Raw genomic sequence first — 27904 nt, 5'->3', positions numbered from 1 at the left:
CTGACAGTGAATACTTTTTGGGGGGTTCTTTTGTATATTTTTTGAAGCTTGGCAGTTCTAGTTGCTGTTCATTGTAACTGCATGGAAAAGAGCATGAGGAAATCTATATATATTATCTTTTTGTGTGTTTTTGTTTTTGGCAAAGGGAATAAAATGCATGCAAGTTTAGAATGATGTGGGTTATTATTTATTGGTATAGGTTTAGAAAAAGAAAGTGAAATTAATCCATGGATCTGCAGACCATGTATCTATTTTCATTGTACTGCCTGGATGTATACCTGGATCTGCAAAATGTTCACCTCAATGTCATTTCTAAAGTCAGACTCCACAAGAGCCAAGAGAATATGTGCTTATTATCTAAACATGAAAGTAGTGCTTGAATATGCCAGGCAGCCCTCCATACAGCTGGAGCCGCTTGCTATGTTTAATGTCATTTACATTCTCTGTTGCCACAGTCCATCAGTAGCAAGAGTTTAGAAAATGACCATAATCAAAAGTTGACATTCCATTAAGCATGAAATCCAGAGCTATCTGTTCAGAGCTTTAATGAAATGGAAGTTCAGCTTTTGTGTTGCTGAGGATATAGCTATAAATATTCAAAATTGAATGGCATCTTGGCGGATAGAATTTCTATTGTTATAAAAGTAGTTACTGTCTGCCTAAAACGTCATCATTGCGTTAGTGTTTGCGTAATTACAAATGCATGATATTCTACTTAGAAATCTGATGAGGCATGTGAGATCATTTAAACTTTTTCACTTTTTTTTATCCACTGCTGAATAAAAATATGTCCCTGCGGTAAATTTAGAGCATTAATTCTTAGGTATATCAGGGGTGAGAACAGCTGTTGGCAAGGTATAGGTGAATGCAAAACTTCTTTCCTAAACAAACAACAAAAAATGTACAGGAGCACAGTGAAGTCTCTCCCAGTACTGAAGGACTTCAAGTGAGCCTTGACAAGTCTGGCCAAAGAGCCAACAGGTTCAAGGACTAGGTGGATTTATTTCAAAACCGTTTAATCATCTCAACAAGGTCAGAAATGGGGTTGTCTACCATTGATATATGAGAAAAATGAACAAAAGTGTTGCACTAGACTGTGCTGTTTTTTCCACCTATTTTGTCCACAATGTCTGAATTTAGGTGCTGTAAAACAGACTTTTCATAGTTAGCTTACATTTAAATTACATTAACAATTCCAAAGAGCAATGATACTGTATGCCAGTGCTATAACAAGCCTCAGTTAGCTTAACGCAGTACACATATATATTTCCTGTTCTTTTTAATGAACACATTAACATGCCATTTGTTATTTTGCAAAGAGACAAACAAAATGTCCAGAGAAGTTTAAGCCCACCAAAGCAGTCTGCTCTTCTCTAATGAGCAGGTTGTTGTACAAATGACTAGTTTCACTTCTAATGTGTGTCATTCTCATGAGTTTTTGTTGGCCATGGGTGTAGAATGTTAACGTCTAATTTGACTAACTCTATGCTTGCCTAGGTATGCCATATAGAACTATAACTTAAAAGGCATCCCGGAATGAAAATATACTGTATCTTCTTTAATGTGTTTGTTCAACTGACCACAGACACAGCTTGCAAATATTTCGAAGACCATCAACCCACAGGTTTGTTTGCAAGATGAGCACTGGTGGATGATGACAGCGAGGGCAGGCAGAAAGCCCACGTGAGGTCAAACCAGATGATTTAATATTTTCATATTCAACCTCAATGCGATTTTGTTCTTTCCTCTCATTCTGTAAAACTCATTTGCTGTGAAAAGCAATTCTGTGCCAAACGTGAACTGAGATGGCCAAACACATTTCATGCATTATCAGAATGGCAGGAATTTCACTCCAGAATCACATTCCACATCAAGGAGGCCAGTTGCAGCCAGTGTAGTGATAACATACTTACTTTGATTTCGAGAGATGCACCCGCAGCGACCGTACCATCTGTTTGTGGCTGGCAGACACAGGCTTTTAGTCTCTCATGAATGGGCACCAGACAAATTCTTCATTTTCACTACAGTAGTATGGTTTTATCTTCTGGGGGTGCTTGGGCCAGAGCAGAGACTGGATCTGTGTTTTGGAAAGGGTGCGAGTGGCGGGAGCCACAGCCTGAAATCAATACAGCATTACCCCATCATCCTCATACTTAAATCCCAGTGATGGAAACAGCAGATGCCTGCCGGAATAATGGGCCACTTCATGGCCTAGACAGTCCATGAAGACTTTAAATACAGTACATGTCCGCCTAAAACAAGAACTGAATCTGTTCATGTACCAGCTAACCAGCCAAGTCGGCAGTCTTTTATATTGGACGCAAGATAAAGAGAAAATATTTGGAGAGGGATCATGAGTGTACTGACTGAAGTGTGATGAAAATGTATATTGGTACTGGTGATTTAGATAAGCTTGTATTTGTATTGAATGAATTATTCAGTGAATGTTGACTGCTGCTTTATTGCTTTGTCAGTGTTGTGATAAACTGTGATAAAAAGTGAGTGATAAACTGCTGGTGTGTTTGTGTGTGTGTGTTTTGTACAGGGCCTAGCGGGGTTGGTGTGACCGAGTTAAAGAGAAGACTTCTACTCTCTGACCCAGAACACTTCAGTGTATCTGTGCCATGTGAGTTCATATAACATTTTGTGCAATAAATCAACCTAATAGTACACCTCTTTAGAGCTGCTTAAAGTTCAGTTCACATCTTGTTACCTCAAAACTGTTACCGCCAAACTAAATTACAAAAGGGACATCATGAGAGGGAGTAGACAGACCATTCGTAGCTAAATTAATAGGACTAATATGGTGGGAATAAAAACAAAATAATGGCTATAGACCTTATCTGCCAGAGAAACAAGTATGCAGGCTAAACCCATCTTTAGAATTTTGCCTTTGAACTTCCATTTTAGTAGCAGCTCTGTATATCTCTGTGACATCGCTTGTTGAAGAGAAATTAGCTGGTGAAGTAAAATATAGTTATTTAGAAGTAGAACTTTATCATGAGCATTGTAATGTTTGAAGCGGATGTCAAAACAATTGTCAATAGATCTGGAAGATTTTAAAATGAGCGGTTCATTCATAAATCTATAAGATTTTACCTGCATGCTGTGGAAATGAAAATGGGTAGATCTACCTAAGGTCTAAGAAAACCTGTCTGCTTTTTTTTTATCAGACAAGCATTACCTGTTTGGGGACATTAGCCACTGTTTAGTGTTCTCGTGAAATGTTGGTAATATATTTTGGTAAAGATTCCGCAGTTGTGTAAAACAAACACCCTTTTTACCTTGTCAAAAACAGCTCTGTTCACAGCCACCAGTTTTGGTACATGTCTAGTTCATGTTTAGACTCCGTATAAACATCTCACTGGATGACACATTTTAGAATCATACAGCCCTGGCTGCGAGTTTTCTTTTCAGCTTTTCTGAGCTGAAATGCCAGAAAACTAACTGTATATGTAATAAAAGGTAAAAAAGTGACAATTGAATCTCATTTCCCCTTTAAACATGCATGTGCATTTGCTGGAGAAGTTTGAAAATTGCAGTTTTTAGTTAAATTTGTTCTAAAGAAGCACATTTATGATGTCATTCTTGTCTTGATTTTATAGCTGATTTGGAGATATACATGTCAGATGTCTTTAGCTGTCTGCTCTGTTAGTATTACAAAGATGTCCACTTAATAAAGTACTAAGCTAGGATGGGCATTTTTGTTTCTTTTGAATACTTGATAGCTTATTAAAACTTTTTATTAGCAATAATAAATCCACATAATACATTTAAAACATCTCTTGCAAATAATCTAGTCATAGTAAATAATGTTGGCCATTTTAAGCTGAGTGAGCTGAAGCTGAGTAAAGAGTAAAATGTCACCACAACCAATCATAAAACAAGAAACAATATATTTATCATGTCATGTGACAGTATCACCACTGTCACTCTTGAGTACTCGTTTACACATGCCCATCCTAACGAGCTACTTAAAAAATGAACTACTTTGAAGCTATTTAAGATAAAATCTTGTTTATAATGTATTTAATGTATTTTATTTATCAGATAATATACAATCTACATGATACATGATTTATTGTATTAAAAATAAATAAATAAAACAAATGAATGTACACTAAAATCCAATTAACCACAAAAAATTTTTTGTAACAAACAAACTGTCCAGTACAGGTAATCCTATGAATCTGTAAACTGTTTATTTATATACATAAACATTTATTTGACTTCCTAACAGTACATTATGAAGCAATGAATCTCGCCCGAGAGCCCATTCACCTTTGAGTGGTACAAAACAAGCCAACGGTACACAAAGTACCTTGATCTGCAAGATTTGTATCGCGAGCTCCGCCCCTCAGAGCGGGTACATAAGGAGCAGTGCGATCAACTCGCATTCAAGTCTTCGCTGAGGAGCCAAGCCAGTGACCCGGCCGTTCAGCGGAACAGCGATGTGGCAAGGGGACGTAACGTCTCCGTTCCATCCTTCAGGGAACGACGGTTATACGTAACCAAGACGTTCCCTGTCAGTCGGTCATGTTTGATGTTACGAATGGGGTCCCTTACAAAACGCTGCATGGCTTTCTTCCAGCGACCCATGTGAGTGATAGCACCCTGTCATGAGGCCAGCACGAGTAAGAGCCTATAGCTTACACAGAATACACTGGGTAGCATATTCCAGCTGGACGTTTGCTAGCAGGCTGCCTGCCTGTGGCAGAACTTACAGAAGGCAGGTATCCACCAAGGTGGTGATACATACGAATGGTGAGGTGCCCAGCCCGCAGGGTGGAAGTTTCAGTGACAGAGCTGGCAAGGAGCTTGCCAAGGGAAAGACACATGCTGCGAAGAGACTTACTGTGGATATACACATGTGGGATTGCCCAGAAAAGGGGAATCACAACACACGGAGGCACCTAGTTCCACACAGGGCTGACCAAAGGGCATGTACGCAAGTGTTGGACATTAACAGTTCTGGAGGAACCCAGGGTTCTGACTGAGGAACTCACCTGAGGGGAATAGCGCACGCATCCAGTCCGCGGAGTGGAATGGTGCAGCGAGCACCGAAGGCGCGAGTACCCGGGAGTACACGGGCTCTACACATAGATTTTAAAATCTCCTGAATGTGTTAGGTGTCGCCCAGCCCGCAGCTCTACAGATGTCTGTTAGTGAGGCGCCATGCACCAGCGCCCAGGAGGAAGCTACACTCCTAGTTGAGTGAGCTCTCACCCCTAAGGGGCATGGCAAATCTTGAGCCTGATAAGCCAGGACAGTAGCATCCACTATCCAGTGGGATAACCTCTGCTTGGAGACAGCCTTTCCCTTCTGTTGGCCTCCGTAACAGACAAAGAGCTGGTCTGAGGTCCTAAGGCACTGAGTTCTGTCCATGTAGCTGCGGAGCGCACGTACTGGACAGAGCAGCGCCAGGGCTGGGTCTGCCTCATCCAGGGGCATCGCTTGCAAGTTCACCACCTGATCCCTAAAAGGAGTGGTGGGAACTTTGGGCACGTACCCAGGCTGGGGTCTCAAGATAACGTGAGAGTTTGCTGGCCCGAATTCTAGGCACGCTTTGTCACCTGAAAATGCCTGCAGGTCCCCGACCCTCTTCATCGAAGCCAAAGTCGTCAGGAGTGCAGTTTTTAAAGATGAAAACTTTAGCTCTACTGTGAGCAAGGGTTCGAAGGGAGCTCTCTGCAGTGCCGATAGAATCACTGTGAGGTCCCAAGAGTGGACTTGCTGAGGGCGTGGCGGATTGAGCCTCCTTGCTCCTCTCAGGAACCTGATGATCAGATCATGCCTCCTAAGAGACTTACCTTCAGGGGTCAGGGTAATGGTGAGCTGAAATGGCGGCCACATAGACCTTTAGGGTGGAAGGAGACAGCCTTCGTTCCAACCCCTCCTGAAGAAAGGAAAGCACTGACCCAATCGGACATTTCCAGGGGTCATCACACCTCTTTTCTCGAGAGGCAAACAGGTCTACCTGAGCATCTCCGAAGCATTCCTGAATCAGCTGAACCGCCTGGGGGTGGAGTCGCCATTCCCCAGGGCGAGACCTCAGATGCTTGTGACTCCACAAGAGGAGATGGCGAGCGAGTTGCGACATCCGGTGGGAGAGTAGACCGCCCTGACGGTTGATGTACGCTACGGTCACAGTGTTGTCCGTACGGACCAGAATGTGCTTGTCCTTCAGCAGGGCCCTGAAGCAGTGCAGATCAAGCCGCACTTCTAGCAACTCGAGGCAATTAACATGCAACTGAAGTCGGGGTCCTGTCCAGGAGCCCGACGCAGCATGCCCGTTGCACATGGCACCCCAGCCCGTAGCAGAGGCATCTGTTGACACAACAACATGTCTGGACACTGGTTCTAGGGGCACACCGGCCCGTAGGCAAGGCAAGTTTATTTATATAGCACATTTCGTACACAATGGTAATGCAAAGTGCTTTACATAAAAGAAAGTAAAATAATCATGAAGAAAAATAATAACAAAATTAAAACAAGCAATTTTAAAACTTTTAAAATGATTAAAACATTTACTTTAAAATGAATTTAAAAACAGTTAGAAAATGATTTTAAATTAAAATGAAAAAAAAAACAGTGAAAATATAGAGCAATCAGTTCGGACATTGCACAGTGCTCATTCAATAAATGCACAGCTAAACAGAGGGGTTTTGAGTCTAGATTTAAATGTGACTAGTGTTTTAGCACATCTTATCTCTCCTGGAAGCTGATTCCAACTGTGGGCGGCATAGTAACTAAAGGAGGACTCCCCTTGTTTTGTGTGAACCCTTGGTATTTCTAACTGACTCGATCCTAGTGATCTGAGCGCTCTGTTAGGTTTATATTCAGTGAGCATATCTGCAATATAATTTGTTCCTAGGTCATTTAGTGACTTATATACGAGTAAAAGTACTTTAAAATCAATCCTAAATGTAACTGGAAGCCAGTGTAAGGACCTGAGGACTGGTGTGATATGCTCAGATTTTCTGGTTCTAGTCAGAATCCTAGCAGCAGCGTTCTGGACGAGCTGCAGCTGTCTAATGGTCTTTTTGGGAAGGCCAGTGAGGAGCCCATTACAATAGTCCACCCTGCTGGTGATAAATGCATGAACAAGTTTCTCCAAGTCTTGACTGGAAACAAAACATCTAATTCTTGCAATGTTTTTTAGATGATAGTATGTTGATTTAGTTACTGCTTTGACATGACTACTGAAACTGAGGTCTGTCTCCACAATCACACCAAGATTCCTGACTTGATTTTTAGTTGTTTGACCCCTAGAGTCAAGGTATGCATTCACCTTGAAAACTTAATCTTTATTTCCAAATGCAATGACTTCAGTTTTTTTCCTTATTTAACTGAAGATAGTTCTGGCACATCACACTATTAATTTCATCAATGCATTGGCAGAGGGAGTCAATGGGGCTGTAGTCATTTGGAGATAAGGCTAGGTAAATCTGAGTATCATCATCATAGCTGTGATAGGCAATTTGGTTCTTTCTCATTATTTGACTTAGTTGAAGCATATACAGGCTAAACAAGAGCGGTGCAAGAATTAACGCTTGTGGGACTCCACATGTCATGGACGTCCACTTAGACTTATGCTCTCCTAGACTCACATAATAGCCTCTCCCTTCTAAGTATGACCTGAACCATTTGAGTACCATCCCAGAAAGCCCGACCCAGTTTTCCAGTCTCTCTATTAGTATGTTATGATCGACAGTGTCAAATGCAGCACTGAGATCTAGCAATACCAGCACCGATATTTTGCCAGAGTAAGAATTTAAGCGAATATCATTTATTATCTTAATGAGTGCTGTCTCTGTGCTGTGATGCGGTCAAAAACCAGATTGAAAATTGTCCAGGTATCCATTTGAGTTTAAGTATTTGTTCAGCTGATTAAAAACTACATTTTCTATAATTTTGCCTATAAAAGGAAGATTAGATATTGGTCTAAAATTGCTCAAAATGGTGTTATCAAGATTGCTCTTTTTCAGGAGGGGCTTAAGAACTGCAGTTTTTAGGGAGTTTGGAAATGTCCCAGAAAGAAGTGAGGATTTCACTACTTCTAAGAGATCTGCTTCTAAGCAGTTAAGCACACTTTTGAAAAAAGATGTGGGAAGTGTGTCAAGATAGCAGGTTGATGATTTTAGGTGCTGCACTGTCTTCCAGAATTTTGCTATCAATTGTTTCAAAAATAGACATAGTATCTTTTTGATATTGTGGTCTATTCTGTCTGACCTCTGCATTACTTGAGGATGTGCTAATGGCCTTCCTGATATTGATGATCTTCTCAGAAAAAAGGAAGCAAACTCATTGCATTTGCTGTCTGATAGCATTTCACTGGTAATCTGACTTGGGGGTTTGTCAGTCTCTCAACAGTGGCAAAAAGAGTACGAGTGTTATTTAAGTTACTGTTTATAAGGTTTGAGAAGAAATGTTGTCTAGCTGTGGCTAATTTCACATTAAAACGCAGAAACGAGGGGTCCAACCAAGTTTCGGCAGCAGGCCGGAGTGATGGTCACTCGGAGCGTGCCCTGTTGCCATGCCCATCTCGGGACTCGGTCGTGAAGCCAGTGCTGAAGCAGTCTCATATGGAGTAACCCGAGCGGTATGACCGCTGCTGCGGATGCCATATGCCCCAGGAGCCTCTGAAACAGTTTCAGTGGAACCGCTCTCTTGCCTGATTGTCTCAGGCAATTCAGCAGTGATTGCGTGCGCTCATTCGTAAGTCTATTTCCATACCGAGAAAAGAGATCATCTGCAGAGGGGAGAGCTTGCTCTTTTCCCAGTTGACCTGAAGACCCAGTCAGGAAGGTGTCTGTGCACCAGATCCCTGTTCTCGCACATAACCGCTCTCGAGAGTGAGCTAGAATCAGCCAATCATCGAGGTAGTTGAGGATACGGACACCTTGTTCCCTGAGAGGAGCCAGGGCTTTACGAAAGTCACGGGTAGACAGTGCCAACCCGAATGGGAGAACCTTGTACTGATATGCCTGCCCCTCGAAAGCAAACCGAAGAAACGGTCTGTGTCGAGGAAGAATGGAGACATGAAATAACGCGTCCTTCAGGTCGATCGCAGCACACCAATCCATCGGACGAATGCATTCAAAAATGCGCTTGGGCGTTAGCATCTTGAACGGGAGTCTGTGCAGAGCTCAGTTCAAGGCACGCAAGTCCAGGAATGGCTGTAACCCACCTGTCTTCTTGGGTACTATGAAGTAAGGGCTGTAAAAGCCAGACTTCATGTCAGCTGGAGGGACTGGATCTATCGCGCCCTTTGCCAGCAGGGTCGTGACCTCCGCGCGCATGACAGGGGCATCTTTGCCCACCATGGTCACGCGGACACCACGAAACCTGGGGGGACGCTGGGTAAACTGAATCGTGAAGCCGAGCCTGATCGTCCAGATGAGCCAGCGGGAAGGCCTGGGGAACTCTAGCCAGGCTCCCAGAAACCAAACCAAACTACAGGCGTACCCACGTTGGGGTATCGTGGTGGAGCAGACAGCCCCGGCATGGGAGGCATAGCGCCCTTAGCGGGGTTGAGTGGTCCTGCAACGTAAGGAGTGGTCCTGCAACCATCTCCTGATGAGCTGACGTGTCCAACTCCGGGTCGCCCATCTCAGGAATGCCGCTTGGCCTGGCGTTCGGCAGGCTTAGGGGAAGAGACGGGTTGCGTCGCCCTTCTGCGGCCATCTCCTTGCTGCGGCTGGGCTGAAGGCTGCTGCTGTGGCCGAGCAGGAGTGGAGGAGGCCGCAGGGGGGCGCTCTCGGTGACGAGCAGGCTGAGGCGGCTGCACCGGCGGCTGGGTGGAGGCAGCAGCTCTACCGCGTCACCGAAGAGGCCATCCTGGGAGACCGGGGAGTTGAGGAGCTGAGCCCGATCAGACTCCCTCATGTCTGCCAGGTTCAGCCATAGTTGCCACTCTTGGACCACCAAAGTGAACATCAACTGACCCAATGACCCTTCGTCGCCCAGAGAGCGAGGTCGGTGGCAGTGCGCGCCTCCTGCAAAACCCCTTGGTCAGCACTGCCCTCGTGCAGCTGCCGGAGCAGCTTGGCCTGATAGACCTGAAGTGAGGCCATGGCATGCAGGGCAGAAGAGGCCTGGCCCGCAGCTCTGTAAGCCTTGGCCACAACCGTAGATGAGAAATGACAGGCCTTGGAGGGCAGCTTTCGTAAGTTGAACGTGACCGACTGAAAGGGAACAAAAGTTTTAGGTAGTTAACTCTCTAGCTCTGTTCCAAGCAAGTAAACTGACTATCAAGAATAAAGAACAACCATATTTCTTAAAAGTAAAACTATTGCCTTGACTCCACACTCTTGTAAATGTTCATGAATAATCTGTAGGCACACCATCAAATCTTTCCACATTGAGGTCTAAAGCTGTGTTGGACTGCCAGAGTGGAGAAGAGAACAGAACCAGCTTTTCACTGCCACTCTGAGTGTCCAAGAGTGATGTGGACAGGGGGCGATAGAGCGATGAAAGAACAGGATAATCACAGCCACTACAGCTAGACAGACGATGCCCTGATGAAGTGAGCGATGTGACTTTTTCTCTTTATTCTGGAAAAAGGCCATGTTTTCTGCTTTAGGTTTGCATTAGTCTTGCCTGTTTCTCCCCTTTGGAAGCTCTAACTAACAGCTTTCCATATTTCTGACTGTGTTCCAAGCTTCCGAACTGTAGCAAAAAGGGTTAGGATCTAACTCTGTCTGACATGTACATTTATTTGATTTATGACATTTGAGGAATGAGAGTTAAAATCGATCAGTAAACTGGTGACCGTGATTTAGCATCAACATGTGGCCTTATGAATGCCACAACTAATGAGAACCACGACTAATAAACAGCTGTGATCACACCGTCTCCAGTTCAGTGGAATAAAGTGTTTGCAACAGACTCCTGCTGCCTTTAAATGTCCATATAAAGCTTATCAAAGCCAACACACACTGAAATGGGCTTGTATCTGCTGTTTAATGACTGGTAACAGTGTTTCGTTGATGGGTTTAGATCAGTTTTTTGCAATAGCCATATCAGGTATGCATGCTCCAAGAACAGAAGGTTTTCATGTGATTTGAATGGTTAGATGAAGAGGACACCCCACCATCCCCACCACCCCACTGACAGTAAAAGTTTATAGTTTATTTTGGAATATGCAGAGAACGTGTGGACAATTAGCTTTAGGGTGTGTGTGAGCTCCTCAGGCCTTGTTAAGCTCACCTCTGAGCATATTTTCTGTGTGACTCAGTCTAGTTAAATAAGGGTCGTACTACCTAACTCTTGCTCAGTTTTGGACATTACCAGAGACAGCTCTGCTTCCACTTGTGAAAAAAGAAGTGTTCTTAATTTTATCAAATGTGCACTTATTAGTATACATTTGATAAGAATACATAGGACCCTGGTGCTACAGCAAACCCAAGGATCCCCTTCACAGGAGCCTAGCCATTTATTGAATTAATATTTTACTTTAAGTAAAATATTGATGGTTTATTAGAACAATTAAATTTTCTTTTGTAGTTGCTCTAATTAAAAGCTATTAAAAGACACGGTAATCTGTAAATTCGGAATTAACTGTAGTACCATTTTTTATTTGGGTCTAAGAAAAATTTAATTAAATATTTTTTCTGAGATCACATGAAAAAAAAAGAAAAGAAAAGAAAAGAACATTGTATTATACATAAGTACTATTGTACTATACTATAAAATATAAGTTACTGTAAACAGATAAGTCAATACTGATATCTGACAAGTAGCTTTTAAGGTCAAAGAAACCTATTAAAAGATTTTGTAAAAACAAACCACAATAATTCCACAATTACTATTATTTTTTAGCATATCAAGGGCTCTGGGATCTGTAAGTCAACCTCAATAGGAAATAAGAATTTGATTTTTTCTTTTTCTTTTTTACTTTGAATTCAACAGATACCACTCGGGAGCGGAGAAAGCATGAGAGAGAAGGGGTGGAGTACCACTTTGTCTCCAAACACACTTTTGAAAAAGATATCCTCAACCACAAGTAAGCTAAACACCCCTAAATGGTACCCAGCCCATGTTGTAGCTTATTCTAGAGGCTAGAGTTTTGGGTTTAGAGTTTGTTTTACATTGCTAAAACTTGTTTGTTTAGTGAGCAATACGGAAGTGTACAGTCATGGTTTATCCAAAACATAGTTTGTTAATACAGATAAAAAAAAGAGCATATTTTAAAATCAAACATAATATGTAATAATCTATCACTTACTGATAACCTTGTTTTTTTTTTTTTTTCTAAAAATCATTCAAAATCATGACTAGTGGATAGTGTATTTATAAGAAGCCAACTGCTTTATTCCTTCTTTTAAAGATGCTCATGGAATTTAAATCACACATTTAATCCTTGTTAATGCTGGAAACGCAGATCACATCCATTGACAGGAAATACTCTCTTTTTCCAATTTTCCCTCAAAAGCGAAAGGAAATCTCAAAAGCATGTGTCCGTGAACAGTGTCACATTATATTAAGCTAGGGGGATATTTTAAGAGCCCACTGTGGTTTGAAATGACTTTTTGTCTTGTTAGTTGGACATAGGGAAAGAAGTCAGAGCAAGTGAGACAGGAATGACAGAGAGCAGACAGCCCAACTTTCCAGAGAAACGCACTAGAGAGAGGAAAAGCGGACTGCTTTTTGCATCACTCCACCAAATTACCATCATCTTTGATTACCATATACAAAATCCTCGAAGCCAGAGGCTAAAGAAGTTACTACTAGAACTGAGCAGTATGAACCTATCTCTACTTCACTAAAACAGCATCAACTAGGCAAATGATAAAAAATTATAAAACGATTTGGGTTTGAAATCACTAAACAGTACTTTTACTTCTGCATATTGTATTTTAGCACAAAACCCTGTAGCCCAAAATCCAGGTTAACTCTATAATAGATGCATATTTAAATCAATTCTGATTAAACATGCCTTATTTTATGTAAATTAGTTTCATTATACATTTTTCACAAAACTACTGCATGTGCTTGTTGCAATTAACATTACACTATTACCGCTCATTAAAAAAAGGTGGTTAATTAAAAATTATTATAATGACAGATTGCAGTAGTTACTATGTTATGTCAACCAAGCACTCTGATCTGCAAGATGGGGAATTTGTATTGTCACTATTGTTAACCAGCTAGCAGCATGTACAAAAAAAATAAAATAAAATAAAATTCAAAACACATACTAAATATTAATTCTTCTCTCCATTTAGAATAAGTAGTGCACTTGACTTTCCATAAATAATGCCCAAATTGATCTGCTATCTTATTTTGTATGCAAATGTGACACTTATGGAACGCACTGCATTTTCATGCTGGATTATTCTTTAGAGACCATTCCTCAAATGTTTGATCAAACGTGACTTTCATTTGTGTAACATACATAAAACATACTAGGTCAAACAATCTGTAAGCATTATCCGCTGAAATGACTTTGTTCCCGTGAGAAGATCCAAAGGACCACTGTGCGTCAACCATATGACAGAATACCGCACATATGCAATATATGTGTATACATTCATATGCATATATTCAAATAGCACATATACTGTACATGGAGCAGCAACTTGATGAATATTTTATCATGCCAATGATGTTTAACAGCTAACTTTAATACAACACCTAAAGATTTATCCCTGAATGCTCCAAATTTTAATTTATTTACGAATTATTTATATCTTATTTTTATCAGAATTTTTAATAAAATTCTTACTTGTAATAGGGTTTAAGTTATTAGTGGTTTAAATGATTATATTTCCCCATATTTCTCAAATGTTTCATCTAGATTCCTGGAATACGGTAAATATAAAGGGAACTACTATGGTATGAGTCTGGATTCAGTGCGCAGGGTTGTAGCGGAGAGCAAGGTGTGCCTACTGGATGTGAAGCCACACGTGAGTAAAATATAATTTATGAATTCTTTCATTCACGAGCACCAAGAAGCACTGGATCAGCTATCAATGCACAAGGCTGTTCAACAACAACTCCCACTTTCAGGACATATTGTTTAGTTGATTTTATTTCATATTATTAAAGAACCACACATGCAGTATATGATACAAATACCACAATTTTTTCCTCTCTCCAGAAGCATGAGCGAAAGAGGAAAGAGAGAAACAGGTATAAACAGAGTGAGCGAGGGCCAGGGAGACCTATATTACATGTCTTATTTGTTGACTTTGGAGCAGGACTCAAGGGCAGGAATTATGTCATTCTGGACGGGGAGATTCTGTCAGCCCTACTCCAGTTGGTAGATTTCCTGTGGTCTGATTATTTTTTCATCAGCTTGTAACATTTATAGACACATTCTCACTATATTAACGAACATACTATGGCCACACATTTGAATTTATTCATGGCTGATGCTGCAGGTCTTGTGTAGAATTTTGGAAATGGTCTTGTGTTCATGTCATAGAAAATGGTTTGAAATTAAACAGTTACACTATGGACACATATTCATACTAGACTGAACATACGTGACCCTGGACAACAAAACTAGCCATATGGGTCAATTCTTTGAGACTACATAATCTGAAAGCTGAATAATAGGCTTTCCATTGATGTAAAGTTTGTTAGGATCAGACAATATCTGGCTGAGATACAACTATTTAAATATGTGGAATCTGAGGGTACGAAAAAAAAATTAAATATTGAAAATATCACCTTTAAAGTTGCCCAAATGAAGTCCTTAGCATTGCATATTACTAGTCAAAAATGAAGTTTTGATATATTTACAGGAGGAAATTTACAAAATATCTTCATGGAACATTATCTTTATTTGATATCCTAATTATTTTTGGCATAAAAGAAAATTCAATCATTTTGACCCTTACAGTGTATTGTTGGCTAATGCTCACTGTATGGCATTCTTTCACAATTTTTTCTCCATTCTCTAACAGGCCATAACAGCCTGTTAGAGAATACACCTCTGAGTTGAAACCCTATGTTGTATTTGTGAAGCCTCCGTCAATAGAGAGCTTGAGATTGAGTCGAAGAAAAGCAAAAGTTTTGTCAAGTCAGAATGAGCAAACACCTACAAAAATATTTACGGTAAGAGATATAATGATTGTGGTTTCCTGCCAACTCTATCTGTTTGTGCGTTTTGTTTGTTATCATTTTTTACTGTCTGATTGGCTGGTGTTGATACTCATTACATCTCCTCTAAGAAATTATTATACTGATACTTGCATATACCATAATTTTTTTTTTTTTTACAAATTTGAATCAGATGAGACACTTCAGGATTTTGAGGCTTTTTTCTGCTCTGTGTTGCCTTCTCCTTTAGCTATAAAAGCATGTTGTGTCAAATATAATATTGATTTATTGATTGATTGTCTAAAGATTGAATAAACTGTTCCGTTTCAAATTCGATTTTTCTTAAATCATGCTTTACAGGGTGAAAATATACATTTGAAACAATGTACTTACTGTGTAAAATATGTTGTTACATTGTACTTATATTTTAAGTGCATGTAATTTGTGTGAATGTGTAATGTAATCACAGTGAACCTACCCCTAAGCTTAAACCTACGCCTTCTCCTAACCTTACCCTGATAGCAGTGTATTTTATTTATTTATTTTAAATTTTGCATAACACAAAAAAGTACACAATAAGTGCACTGTATCAAAAGTGTATTTTGTAGGTGCATAGTGATTAAAAATACTTTATATAATGTGGGACCAAAACATATTGGAGAACCCCACATTCTTAATTTATGACCTTCCTGATGTTACACATTTTCAGTACATAGGTGGAAAATGTCTGACCTGACCTGTCATCTTGACCCAACTCTCAGCTTCTTTGGCATTTGGTGCACGTTTTAATGCACCAAGGGTCCCTTTTTAAAATCGCTCCAGGGTGGGCTGCAGGTGTAACCTATGAGCACACACAGGTTCATCTTCTTACACTTCCAAATGTCTGAGGGTTGTTCAGGCTTGGGGTAGAAGGTTTTCTGGTAACCCCACTGAGACACATCTGTGTCATGCTGTGAGCTTGAGCACCTAAGTCTGCCCTGGGGTCTTATAAAAGACTTAGGTCATCTCTCTCACACCTGGATGTTGTTTTACAAACTACCAAGTTCTTGGGTGCAAATGTGTTGCTCATCTTTCCATATTATACCAGGACAAGTCCTATATGACTGCACTGAGCACTGACCTTAACAAGACACACTTGGACTTCTCTTGTTTTCATGATTTATTGGACTGACTCATCTTTACAGTCTTCTTAACTTTCTTACTCCAATCCAAGCCAGTTCTGTCTGATGCATAATGTGAAATAACTTTTGAGGTAAGGCAAGACATTTATAGGCAAGATGTATTATTTCTGACCATCTGCAGCTTTAGGTAAAATGTCTGTTCACTTTTAAAAATAGTGGGCAATATCATTGCAGAGAAAGAACATTTCACTGTTGACCTGAATTAATTTAATATGAACTCTTAAAGGGGTCATTGGATGCCCATTTTCCATAAGTTGATATGATTATTTAGGAAAAATGAAAAATCTATAAAAATAAAAAAAACATTTTTGTAATATTTCTCAGTGGTTGTGTAAAAAACAAAAATTTTACCCTGTGAAAATCAGCTCTGTTTTCAGCATGCTGTTTAAGTCCATGTTGCTTTTAATGCTGATGAGCTCTGCTGCTCCTGCCCCTCTCTTCTGTGGGGTCACGAGCAGACTCTAAACGGCAATCACAAAACTTGCTAATGAGCACATATTGGGAAAGGCGATTTGCAATGATTCATAAAAAACCCATATACTCACTTCTTCTGAATATGAAACTGGATCTCAAATAATTTGCGTGAACAAAAAGGCAGATTGGGGATCAGCACATTCCCTTCAAAAACGAAAGTAACATCAATCCTTTGCATCTTCAGTGGTTCCAATGTTGGGGGTAAATGGCGACAGCTATGTTCATTATTATATCCAACAACAAAACACCTCAATCTCTTAATCAGAGACATTCTTGTCCTTCCCTGCATCAGAGTTGAAACAATGGCAGACAGCTCACAGCTCACTCAGGGCGGGTCTAAGGTAAGAGGGCCTTTTCAATCAACAATTGTAGAAAGGGCCTGTGCAGAACTGTGTAATTCTGACAGGAATCAGCCTGATTTGAGAAAGGGGATTTTAAAATAGGGATTAAAAAATATATATATTTTTTATCATTATACTGTAGGGTGGATGTGTACACACACACAACACACATTTCCACCACAAAAGACTGCTTTATAAGTAATCTTCCTGATTTATCTCAATTCCTTATCACATCCAAAAACTCAGAACAACTTGATGTTACAGAGACTATGTGTAACAATGTTCTTTGTCGGCTGTTACTACTGACTGCTTTTTTTTTTTAATTCAAAACAAAAAATTTGCAAAAACCATAAACATAAATTAGTCCAGCAGTGTAGCAGTCAGCAGCCCTTCTCTCTCTCTCCCTCGCTCCTGTTTCTCCTGGTGTTTTATACTCTCTCCACGCCAATCACTGCAACAAGAGACAGGTGTTCGTTATTTGCGCTTAACCTACTCACTCACCGCGCGTCTCCTGATGCTCTCCCCCGCTGCAGGGTTCGCTAAACCACACCCCCCTTGCCACATACCCCAACCGCCCAACTCAGGCCGGGCAGCCATCCGGCACCCAGCCCCCTGTCCGACGCGTCCGTCTGCAACAAAAAAGGGAGAGAGAAATCAGGAGAGTGAAGCAACGGCCCGAAAAGGAGTGTTACAAATTGGTGTAACCCAAACGGCGTCGTGAAAGCTGTTTTTTTTTTTATCTGGATAATGGAGACAAGAGGATCTACCAATAACCCTTTGTTAAGTCCAATGTCGAAAAAACGAGCCGTACCGAGTCGGTCAAGCAATTTCGTCAACCCGTGTCATTGGATATGCGTCGAATTTCGACACAGCACTCACCTTGCGAAAATCCACACAGAACCGCACTGAGCCATCCATCTTAGGAACCAAAACTATCAGGCTCGCCCAGTTACTGTTGGATTCTTCTATTACCCCCATTTCAAGCATCGCACCTAATTTTTCCTGAACTACTTTTTTCTTGCTTTCAGGCAAATTCTCCATAGAGAGCCGCCCCAAAGTGTGGAGTTTTGTCCTCAGGTCCACCACTGAATTTCATTTTTTTTAGACTGAGAAGTTCTGTCCTCCAAAGTCTCTCTTATGAAATCCAGTACCCCACTGGGCTGGCGACCATAGACCAACTCGAAGGGGGAAAACCCCGTGGAGGCTTGCGGGACCTCTCGCACAGTGAACAACAGGGGTTCCAACCATCTGTCCCAATTTTTGGCGTCTTCCTGAACGAATTTACGAATCATTGTCTTAAGCATGCGATTAAAACCTTCAACCAGCTTGTCCGTTTGTGGGTGAAAGACGCTGGTCTGAATCGATTTAATGCCCAATAATTCATAAAGTTCGCGTAATGTCCATGCCCTGATCAGTGAGGATTTCCTTAGGAATCCCCACTCGGGAGATTAAAGAAAACAGTGCATCAGCAACAGTGCATCAGCAACACTGCTAGCGGAAATATTGCGGAGAAGCACTGCTTCTGGATATCGTGTTGCATAGTCAACAATGACTAATGCAAAACGATGTCCTCATGCTGATCACTCTAATGGCCCGATGAGATCCATGCCAATTCTCTCGAAGGGGACCTGCATTAATGGGAGGGGATGCAAAGGCGCTTTTGGGGTGGTCGGTGGGTTTACCAACTGACATTCACGACAAGCCACGTACCACCTGCGCACATTCTCGTGAATGCCCGGCCAAAGAAAATGGGTCATGAGGCGATTTAGTGTCATTCCTTGTCCTAAATAACCAGCCATTGGATTAGAAAGAGTCGCCTGAAAAAGCATTTCCCGTGGGCTCCTAGGAACTAACAACTGTATCTTCTTTTGTCTGAGCGTCTTGGGTCACTCGATACAACCTATCTTTAATTATTGCAAAATATGGACAGGTAAGCGGCTGTCCAGGATGGAGAGGCTGACCGTCGATGGTCCTGACCTGTTCAAACGCGCGTTTCAGCGTCTCATCCTGAGACTGCTCCAGGGGAAAATCATTGCACTCCAAGAGAATAATTATCTCAATTTCGCTCTGTTCCCCTGAGGCAGTACTCAGTGGTCCTGGTTCAGTCTCTCCCGCCTGCACACTCGCACTCCCCTCCGGTACCCGTAACATCGTCCCCACCTCCATAGTGGGACACCTGTACACAAAATGGTCAGGATCCCCACAATGCCAGCAGGCTGGCCCAGACCTCCCCGTCGCTCCAGTGGCAGGGAGTGGGTTAAGCAGTTGGCGTGGAGACAGCGGGGAAACAGGGCCGGGGTCCAACCTGGCCGATGCCAGTCCCCCCTGGGTGGGACTCGGGGAGCCGAATAGAGGCCATTTGGGACTCGAGGAGGGCCGGCCGGACGGGACCTGGGTAAAGGGACAGGCCGATAGAGAGAAGGAGAAAAAAAAGAAGGAGAGAGAGAAGCTGATGGGAGAGGTTTGCCGACGCCAGGGCATGCCACCATATGGTCATCCGCGAGATTGATAGCCGACTCCAGCGACGTGGGGCGGTGGCACTGGACCCACTCGGCAATTCTTCCTGGTAGCCATGTAACAAGGATTTTTAGGCTGCATTAATTAGAAAAAACGGAACCAGGAACACTTCCAATAACACACAATGTACTTGCTATATCGTTAGAGGAATGGCATCTATGCTAATATTAGTCTGTTTCTCTCTTATTCCAAGGTCACCATAGCCACCAGATCCAGTCTTTATACAGATCAGATGGTCACTGCAGTCACCCGGATCCAGTACGTATCCAGCCCAGATGGTGGATCGGCACCTAGAAAGGACCTGTACAGCCCTGAATGTCAGCGGAGACCAGTACATCTAGATGAGCACCAGAGACAGATCCACAGTCAAGACCTTGTCTCCTAAACAGCTACCAGGACAATACCTCAGGAAACAGATAATTCTTCTGCACAATCTGACTTTGCTGCAGCCTGCAATTGAACCGCTGATTTCGTCTGGTCAGAGGAGAACTGGCCCCCCGATTGAGCCTGGTTTCTCCCAAGGTTTTTTTCTCCATTCTCCATTTACTCTAAAGAGTCCGGACTCGAGTCCAATTTTGAATGAACTCGGACTTGTCACGCACTAGAGTGAATTTGTACTCAGACTTGACACGGACTTGAACATTTTGGACTCTGAAAATATTCCGAGTACAGTCGAGTCCGCGTCATGTGTAGCAATAAAACCAGCATAAAATTGAGATGAGAAATTAGATTCGATTCAATAAACCGGTTGAAAAAAAAAACGGTTCACCGGTTCTTTTACGCTCGTCATTGGTGATGACGTAATGGCAGTAAGTCTATCAAACATTCAAATATTTAAAGTCAGTAATCATCTCTTCAGTCAGTTAAAAACATCATAATCATGAAAAGTTTAAAATTACGTTTTGCAAAAACGCACCCAAATACAGTAACAGCAATAATGTGCATACAAGGATTTAAGTCTTGAAGATATAAAGTAAATAAATTAGGTGTCATCAGTGCAGAAACCATGATCCACTTACTATATGTAATCCATTGCGATGTATTTGTTATTAAATGAACTTACGTTTCACCAGATTGCCCTTCATTCAAGCCCTCGGTTTACCCGCTCTCATAACATTAGCACAGAATCAGTTCAGAATCAATCACCAAAAGAATCAGTTCAGTCGGCTTCACGCTGAATCACGCATGTGCAGTATCATCAGCTCCCATAGTCAGCTGCTCGGTTCTTGAATCAGACGCGTCCAAAAGAAACGGTTCTCGGTTCAGTGTACTGATGATCTGGCAACCGGTTCTTGACTCGAGAACGAGAATCGCTCTAACCGGCACGTGCTGCAGTTCAGTTTCATCAGCTGCTCTACTCGTGTTCATGTTCTGTTTACTACAAACTCAATTTGTGAATGTGTCATCATTAACTATAAATACAGTACAGATATTTCATATATCATGCCTTATTCCTATTAAACATAGAGTCTTTAGAGTCTTAATTATTGTCCAACTTCCCTGAAAACCCCTTTGGCCTATACATAATCTACAATATACAGATTAGAAACATGCAAAAAAAAATGTTATATATATAGATATATAGTTATTTTATCACACTTTCCGATGTACTGGAGGACAATATAGTGTGATACAATAATAAAACAGGTTAATTTGTATTTTCATGCACTTGTAATAGAATAAAACCTTTGAAACCTTTTTTGATAGGAAACTAGTTCTGTTGACATAAAATAAAAATGTTCAATGGCAATGATTAGATGTAACAGTGGTATTTTTTAATACATTTTTATATTTCCATTGGTTTAATGGGTTGAAAGGTTAAAATATTAATAGAATGTAAAAATTTACAATACCAATTTATAATCTTTTTTTAATTTAATTACTTTCTGGACTCGGGCGGACTCGACTCGGACTCGGCCTTTAAGAACTCGGACTTGAGTCCAACTCGGGCCCTTTTGGACTCGGACTCGGACTTGGACTTGATGTTTAAGGACTTGGTCTTGACTCGTAGTCGACAAAGGTGGACTCGGACCCAACTCTATTCTTTTTAATGCTGTTTAGTTGCTTTTTCACAATCTGTATTGTTAAAAGCGCTATATAAATAAAGTAGACTTGATGACATTTATGTTCAAACAACGTTAAGTGTATTTTGCATCTAATGACCCTTTTAAATACACTGAACTGTATACATGGTTATAGATATTTTTTTCTGAAAGGTTCAAGATGAGTATATATTTAAAGAATGTAAATTAAAGCTTAAACTTTTGCCATTTATCTTATTAAGCTAACCAAAACAAAGAAAACACTCCAAAGCATGGTATCCCTAAATTACATAAATGAATCATCTGTAGTCAGTGGACCCCATTTCTTCTGGCATGCAGACTGTGAATATCAGTCATGGTGAAAAAAAAGCTTAAAGCATATTTTTCTATTATTATTATTTTCCTTGTTGAACCCTTCACAGTGTACATACAGTATAGTAGGCTAATCAAATAGGGAACAACCTCTTATTCAGTTCAGAGTGTATTCATTGTATTCTGGGTTATACACTTTTCATTTTTATTTTTACTTTTAATTTACAGTACAAGAACAGCAGCTGTGGTTGCCAGACCTTTACTCTAACAATACGATAGTAGCATTTTTGTACATTTACCATTTTTATATGCTAAAATATTTTTAACGGTAATGTAATGTGTTTATATATACCACCTTCAAAACACAGGTAAAATAAGATTAAGTACTTAAAACCCTAATGTAAATAACTTGCTATAACGAAGAAACCATTATTTCAATGAAAAAACATCAAATGTGAGGTGTCATAGAGAATTCTGGGAATGTCAATTTTAAGAATTTTTACTGGAAATTAAAAGCTTACTTGTAAACTGTCCTAGTAGATCAATTAAAGTTTTTTCACCATATATTAAAGTTTTTTAGTGTAGCATTTTACTTTAATTGTTGTGCATGGGAAACACTCAAAAACTCTGTTCTACAACTCAGACGAGGGGTTATACAAACAGTAAAACATTCTAGTGCTGTTATACTAATGATCACTAAGATTCCAACTTGTAAACACATTCACAACCTCGTAAAACTCATAATTTACAATTTGTAAAATTGGAATGTTTGAAAAGCTCCGATTTCTCAATTCTAATTATAGTAATTCCAATAAGATGTGAATGCACCGTAAATATCAGCACTTTTGGAATGTCACTCAGCCAGTCAAATTTGCGAATGGATCTATCTGCTGTATATTCTCATGCATTGCTCTTTTATTAATTTTTACAGGAGGAGGACTTTCAGGATATGATTACCAGTGCCCAAGCCATGGAGAATAAATATGGCCACTTGTTTGAGAAAGTGATCATCAATGATGACCTGGCCATGGCATTCATTGAGCTGAGAGACAAGCTCACAAAGATAGAAACAGACACTCACTGGATCCCAAATACATGGGCTCATGTCTGAAAAAGCAATTCATGTTCACTGAACCACTTAGACACATGATAACTTTTGACTATGTTTTGGAGATTTTCTGCATATAAAAAAGGCACACCATATTATTGTAATTATACGCTTATAAGTAGTGTGTGCTGGCCAGTCATGAATCAACTGCATTCATAACCGCCAAACTCATGACACTGCACTGAAGTTTAAATAGTTTTGTTTATGTTGAGAAACAAGTAATTGTAAAGAAATTTTTATCCGACCCTAATTCCTACATAATGATATACATTATGCTGTATTACTAGATTATTTCTATACACATATTGCTTTGTGCACTGTTGTGGCTCATGTTTTCACATTAATCACTTACAGATGTGAATTTCCATTGAAAAGATGTGTTCTCAGTCTGGTTTAAGCGAGGTGGAGCACTACAGTTTCTTTCTTTTCTTTTTTTTTTTTTTCATAAATTGTGACTACAAGATTGAACTCTGGATTAGATCTCTGAAACACATCCAGGTAGCTCTATGTTCTGAACAGTTCCAATCAAAGTTTAGATTTGTTCCTGACATCGAACTCCAGGCTTTATAGTGATTTAAATGCCTTAGCGTTCTTGAAGAACATTAACATTTGCAGGTATACAAAGGGAACCATGAGTCAACCTCTCAGAAGGATCAGTCCAAAGCACCTGCTTTTTAAAGGTTTAAAACTAACAAAGACCAATTCCCAGGGCAATTCCTCCCAAACATTGCATTTAGACAGGTTAGCTGACTTGGAAACTGAGAGGAAGACATTTGCTCAAGGTGAACTTAGTTTTTCCTGCGGAAGCCAGAAGAGGAAGTGGAGTTAATTTTCTCCAGCACTGTATATTCAAGGGGAATTAAAGAGTAACGGGAGAGTTTATGGGGTTACACTGGATGGTTGCCTGGTCAGCATGAGGGACAGAACTCCACACATACCTGTATGTACCTTTCTGTGAAGCCAGGATGAAAGGATGCTTTAGATGCAGTATGTCAGGTTTTTTTTTATCAAAATTGTGACAGATTGTGATAAAGATTTCACAATGTTGTGTTGTGTCTTTATTCTAAACTATTCACCATTTATGGATTGTTGCTGCTTTTAGCCTATCTCTGTTGCTTACCACCAATTGTAGTTCTGTTCATATGGCACACATACTGTAATCCAAACTTGCTCGCAAAATTTAATTTGGATTCCTGTAAATATCAGGCAAGTCACTTATAGAATGCAGAGTAACTTTATTTTATAACTCTGCATGGACTGTATGTACACATTGTGTACATTTAAAAAAAAATAAAAAATAAAAAACAAGGAAAGTAACATTCTCCAACTTTCACCATTTTTTCCACCCGCAAACATCTTGGGCATAAACTTAACAAGTCTCACAGACATTTGACAAACTGAAATGGAATAATGACACATGGTTACATGTGGTTTGCCATTGGAAGGATGATCAGCTTTCCTTCCTGTCTCCCTATAGCACATGTGTTAGGTTTCTTACATTGCGCTCATTGCTGTTTATTGCTCTGGCCGCATCTGCAGTCCTCATGCCTCCCTGCAGCAGAGCTATGGCATGTTCACACAGTAAAGCTGTGAAGCTTTGGCTACTTGGATATGGATTTGACAAAATGGTCTTTAAAGGGTTACTCCAGACATCTGGTCTGGATACGTACTGGATCCGGGTGACTGCAGTGACCCTCTGATCTGGACACAGACTGGATCTGGTGGCTACGGTGAACTCAGAATAAGAGAGAAACAGACTAATATTAGCGTAGATGACATTCTTCTAATGATGTAGCAAGTACATCGGGTGTTATGGGAAGTGTTCCCGGTTCCGGCTTACCTAATTAATGCAGCCTAAAAATCCTTTAACCGATTTGGATATTAGAAGCATATTAGTGAGTTATGTGTAAACCAAACTGCATTAAACTGCCAAATAAGAAAATGATCTGCTGCCCACCGTTGATTTTGATATTCTAGGTATTATCAAATTGCCAGAGTTTTGAGAACGCAGCGGACGTAGAGGATTATAATGTAAAAGGAGCTCATTCAAATACTGAGGTGCTAAACCATGCAGGGCTTTATAAGTAATAAGCAATATTTTAAAATCTATACGATGTTTGATAGGGAGCCAGTGCAGTGTTGACAGGACCGGGCTAATATGGTCATACTTCCTGGTTCTAGTAAGAACTCTTGCTGCTGCATTTTGGACTAGCTGTAGTTTGTTTGCCAACCGTGCAGAACAACCACTCAATAAAGCATTACAATAATCTAACCTTGCATAGATTAACATTTCTGCATTTGACATCGAGAGCATAGGCCGTAATTTAGATATATTTTTGAGATGGAAAAATGCAGTTTTACAAATGCTAGAAACGTGGCTTTCTAAGGAAAGATTGCAATCAAATAGCACACCTAGGTTCCTAACTGATGACGAAGAATTGAGAGAGCAGCCATCAAGTCTTATGGGGCGGTCACACTGCACTTTTCTCTCCATTGACTTCCATTTATACGCATGTGAATGCGTCAGACCGGAAACGCAAACTTGTGCGAAAAATTTGCATTTCGATGCGTTCCAAAGTTCAAGTTTGGTGAACTCTGACCTGCGAATTCGCATCATGTGAAGATGTGGGACCAGTAGAAGATGGATACGTCACTGCGTGACCTCTCTGTACAGAAATTCAAAAATGAAGGAAGCGCTATACTATAACTTTAGCTGTAGAGCAGCGTCCTATTTTATATAATACATATTTAAAAGATTATAAAAATAAAATAAAAAAAGAAGCTGCATGGTTTGTAGTGTCAACAGGAAACAGGAACAGATGATACATTTCAATGAGGACGTTTTATATTTTTTATTGCTTAGGGTGTATATATTTATATAGAGAGAGATACAGAGAGTGCTTTCGACGCCGTCGCAAGAGACACAGTACAAGCACATATTAATCCATGTTGTGATAATTGAGGAGAGAGTTTTATCTTGCTCCCGCCCATATTCGCAGCGGCGTCCGAAATAATTTTGCACGTTTAAAGTCTGACCGCGCCTTTAGACAGTGTTCTATGTTATTAGATGCAGAGTTTTAAGGTCCTATAATTAACACCTGTTTTTTCAGAATTTAGCTGTAAGAAATTACTCGTCATCAAGTTTGTTATATCGACTATGCATTCCATTAGTTTTTCTAATTAGTATGTTTCGCCGGGCCATGAAGAAATATAGAGCTGAGTATCATCAGCATAAGTATCATCATCATTAGTGAAAGCTAACACCTGTTTCCTGATGATATCACCCAAGTTCAAATCAAAGTGTAGAAAACGTATCCTTGTGCGCATTTACAATTCTAACGATGTCTTTCATAATTTTCTGAGCTTTGACAGTGTAATTTACTTGGCAGTCAATGGGACAGTCACAAGCTTAATAGTTTCCCCAGCAATAGGTTGACATGCATGCAAGGTCAAAAATCACTTTCATTGACTTATAATATGCAATGATTTTTACCTTATTTGCTCAACGATTCCCAAACGATTCGGGGTTTTTTTTTCAAACCCCTCCTTTGTGTGATGCTAATCTGCAGTGATTGATCCGATCCATCTCATTTTCATTTCATCATGCCTGTAATGCCTGATAAAGCAGCGTTTATGGAGCGCAGTGCTGCTTTGTGTACAGCAGGGGTGTCAAACTCAGTTCCTGGATGGCCAGAGCCCTGCAGAGTTCAGATTTAATCTTAATTAACCACACATGATCCAACTAATCAAGTCCTTCAGGCTAATTTGAAAGCTACATGGTATGTGTTTTGGAGCAGGGTTGGAACAAAACTCTGCCGGGCTCCGGCCTTCCAGGAATTGAGTTTGACACCCCTGGTGTGCAGCATTACCTGGAGAATCGCTATTTTTCCCACTCGTAAAATGGTACCTAGTGGCACAGAATTAATTAGCATTTTCATTCAGGCCAAGTGAAAAGACCAACAAGTGGGTGGACAATATGCTAATGTTTCATGTTGACTTCAACGGTTTGGAATTCGTTTTAAAAATGACTAATTTCAATGATTCAGAGTCAATCTTTCTTTTGAAAGACACTAACTTTATAAATGGTGCACTTTCATATATGGAAAGCTTTGCAGAATGTTTTCATTCACTTAGAGCTGTGTTACACACTGCATGAAAAGGTAATTTAAAAAAATCCATAATAGGATTATATAATCTATAAATCTATCTATGTACTTTCTTTCTTTCTTTTATTTTTTTTAAATCCACCTGCTGACCTTTCAAATTCAAGGACCTCTTTTGTAATAATGAAATTACATCCAGCCTTTAAAGCTGAGAGTACTGTAATTTTCCACTCAAAATGTTCATGTATCTGTGGTGGATGTGAAATGAGTTTATTAGTCAGTCATGGCTCATCCAAATGTCAATCAATTTAGTGTTTTTTATGCAATGAGGCCGGTGTAGAAAGAGAAATCTGGATGAAGAGATGGATTCAGTATTTGTCTGGTTTTGTGTGGAGGAGCTGGATGGGTAGACAGCCCAGACTTTGTGGCTTTACGAGAGGTCAGATTTCTTCATGGGCTCACGTCATTGCTATTAAAGCACTATCTGAACAGTGAGGCCCGAGTGTGTTAAAAAGACTAGGATACTTCATGCGCGCACATGCACACAGTGAAAATGCCAACAAAAATATGGCAAGCCATAGAGCTGCGGACAAGGGTTTAAAATAACTGATTGAGTTAAATATGCTACCATAATTCATGGTGAACAAGAGATTTGTGCTTTCCTGATTATCACAAAATACAGCAGCAGAAGCAATGTAAGAACAATGTCAATGAAACTACAAAAAACAAAGCACACTTTATCCCCAATGTCAAAACTCTCCCAAAACTATAGCCA

At 40.3% G+C, this 27904-nt stretch overlaps 1 protein-coding gene across 1 annotated transcript in view; it reads left to right on the top strand.

Annotated features, from left to right (window-relative positions):
* mpp7b (MAGUK p55 scaffold protein 7b) overlaps positions 1-24226 on the top strand; it is a 52894-nt gene extending 28668 nt beyond the window's left edge. The window contains exons 13-17 of the mRNA XM_052549389.1: positions 2546-2626; positions 11914-12007; positions 13802-13910; positions 14926-15066; positions 22850-24226. Coding sequence (XP_052405349.1) covers positions 2546-2626; positions 11914-12007; positions 13802-13910; positions 14926-15066; positions 22850-23029 — 605 coding nt within the window. The 3' untranslated portion in view covers positions 23030-24226. The remainder of the gene's footprint in view (positions 1-2545; positions 2627-11913; positions 12008-13801; positions 13911-14925; positions 15067-22849) is intronic.
* Positions 24227-27904: the final 3678 nt, after the last annotated feature.

Source organism: Carassius gibelio, chromosome B2 (genome assembly GCF_023724105.1).
Source record: "Carassius gibelio isolate Cgi1373 ecotype wild population from Czech Republic chromosome B2, carGib1.2-hapl.c, whole genome shotgun sequence".
Classification (NCBI taxonomy): Eukaryota; Metazoa; Chordata; class Actinopteri; order Cypriniformes; family Cyprinidae; genus Carassius; species Carassius gibelio.
The sequence above is the reverse complement of the archived record's forward strand: the minus strand, read 5'-3'. Positions and strand labels throughout refer to the sequence as shown.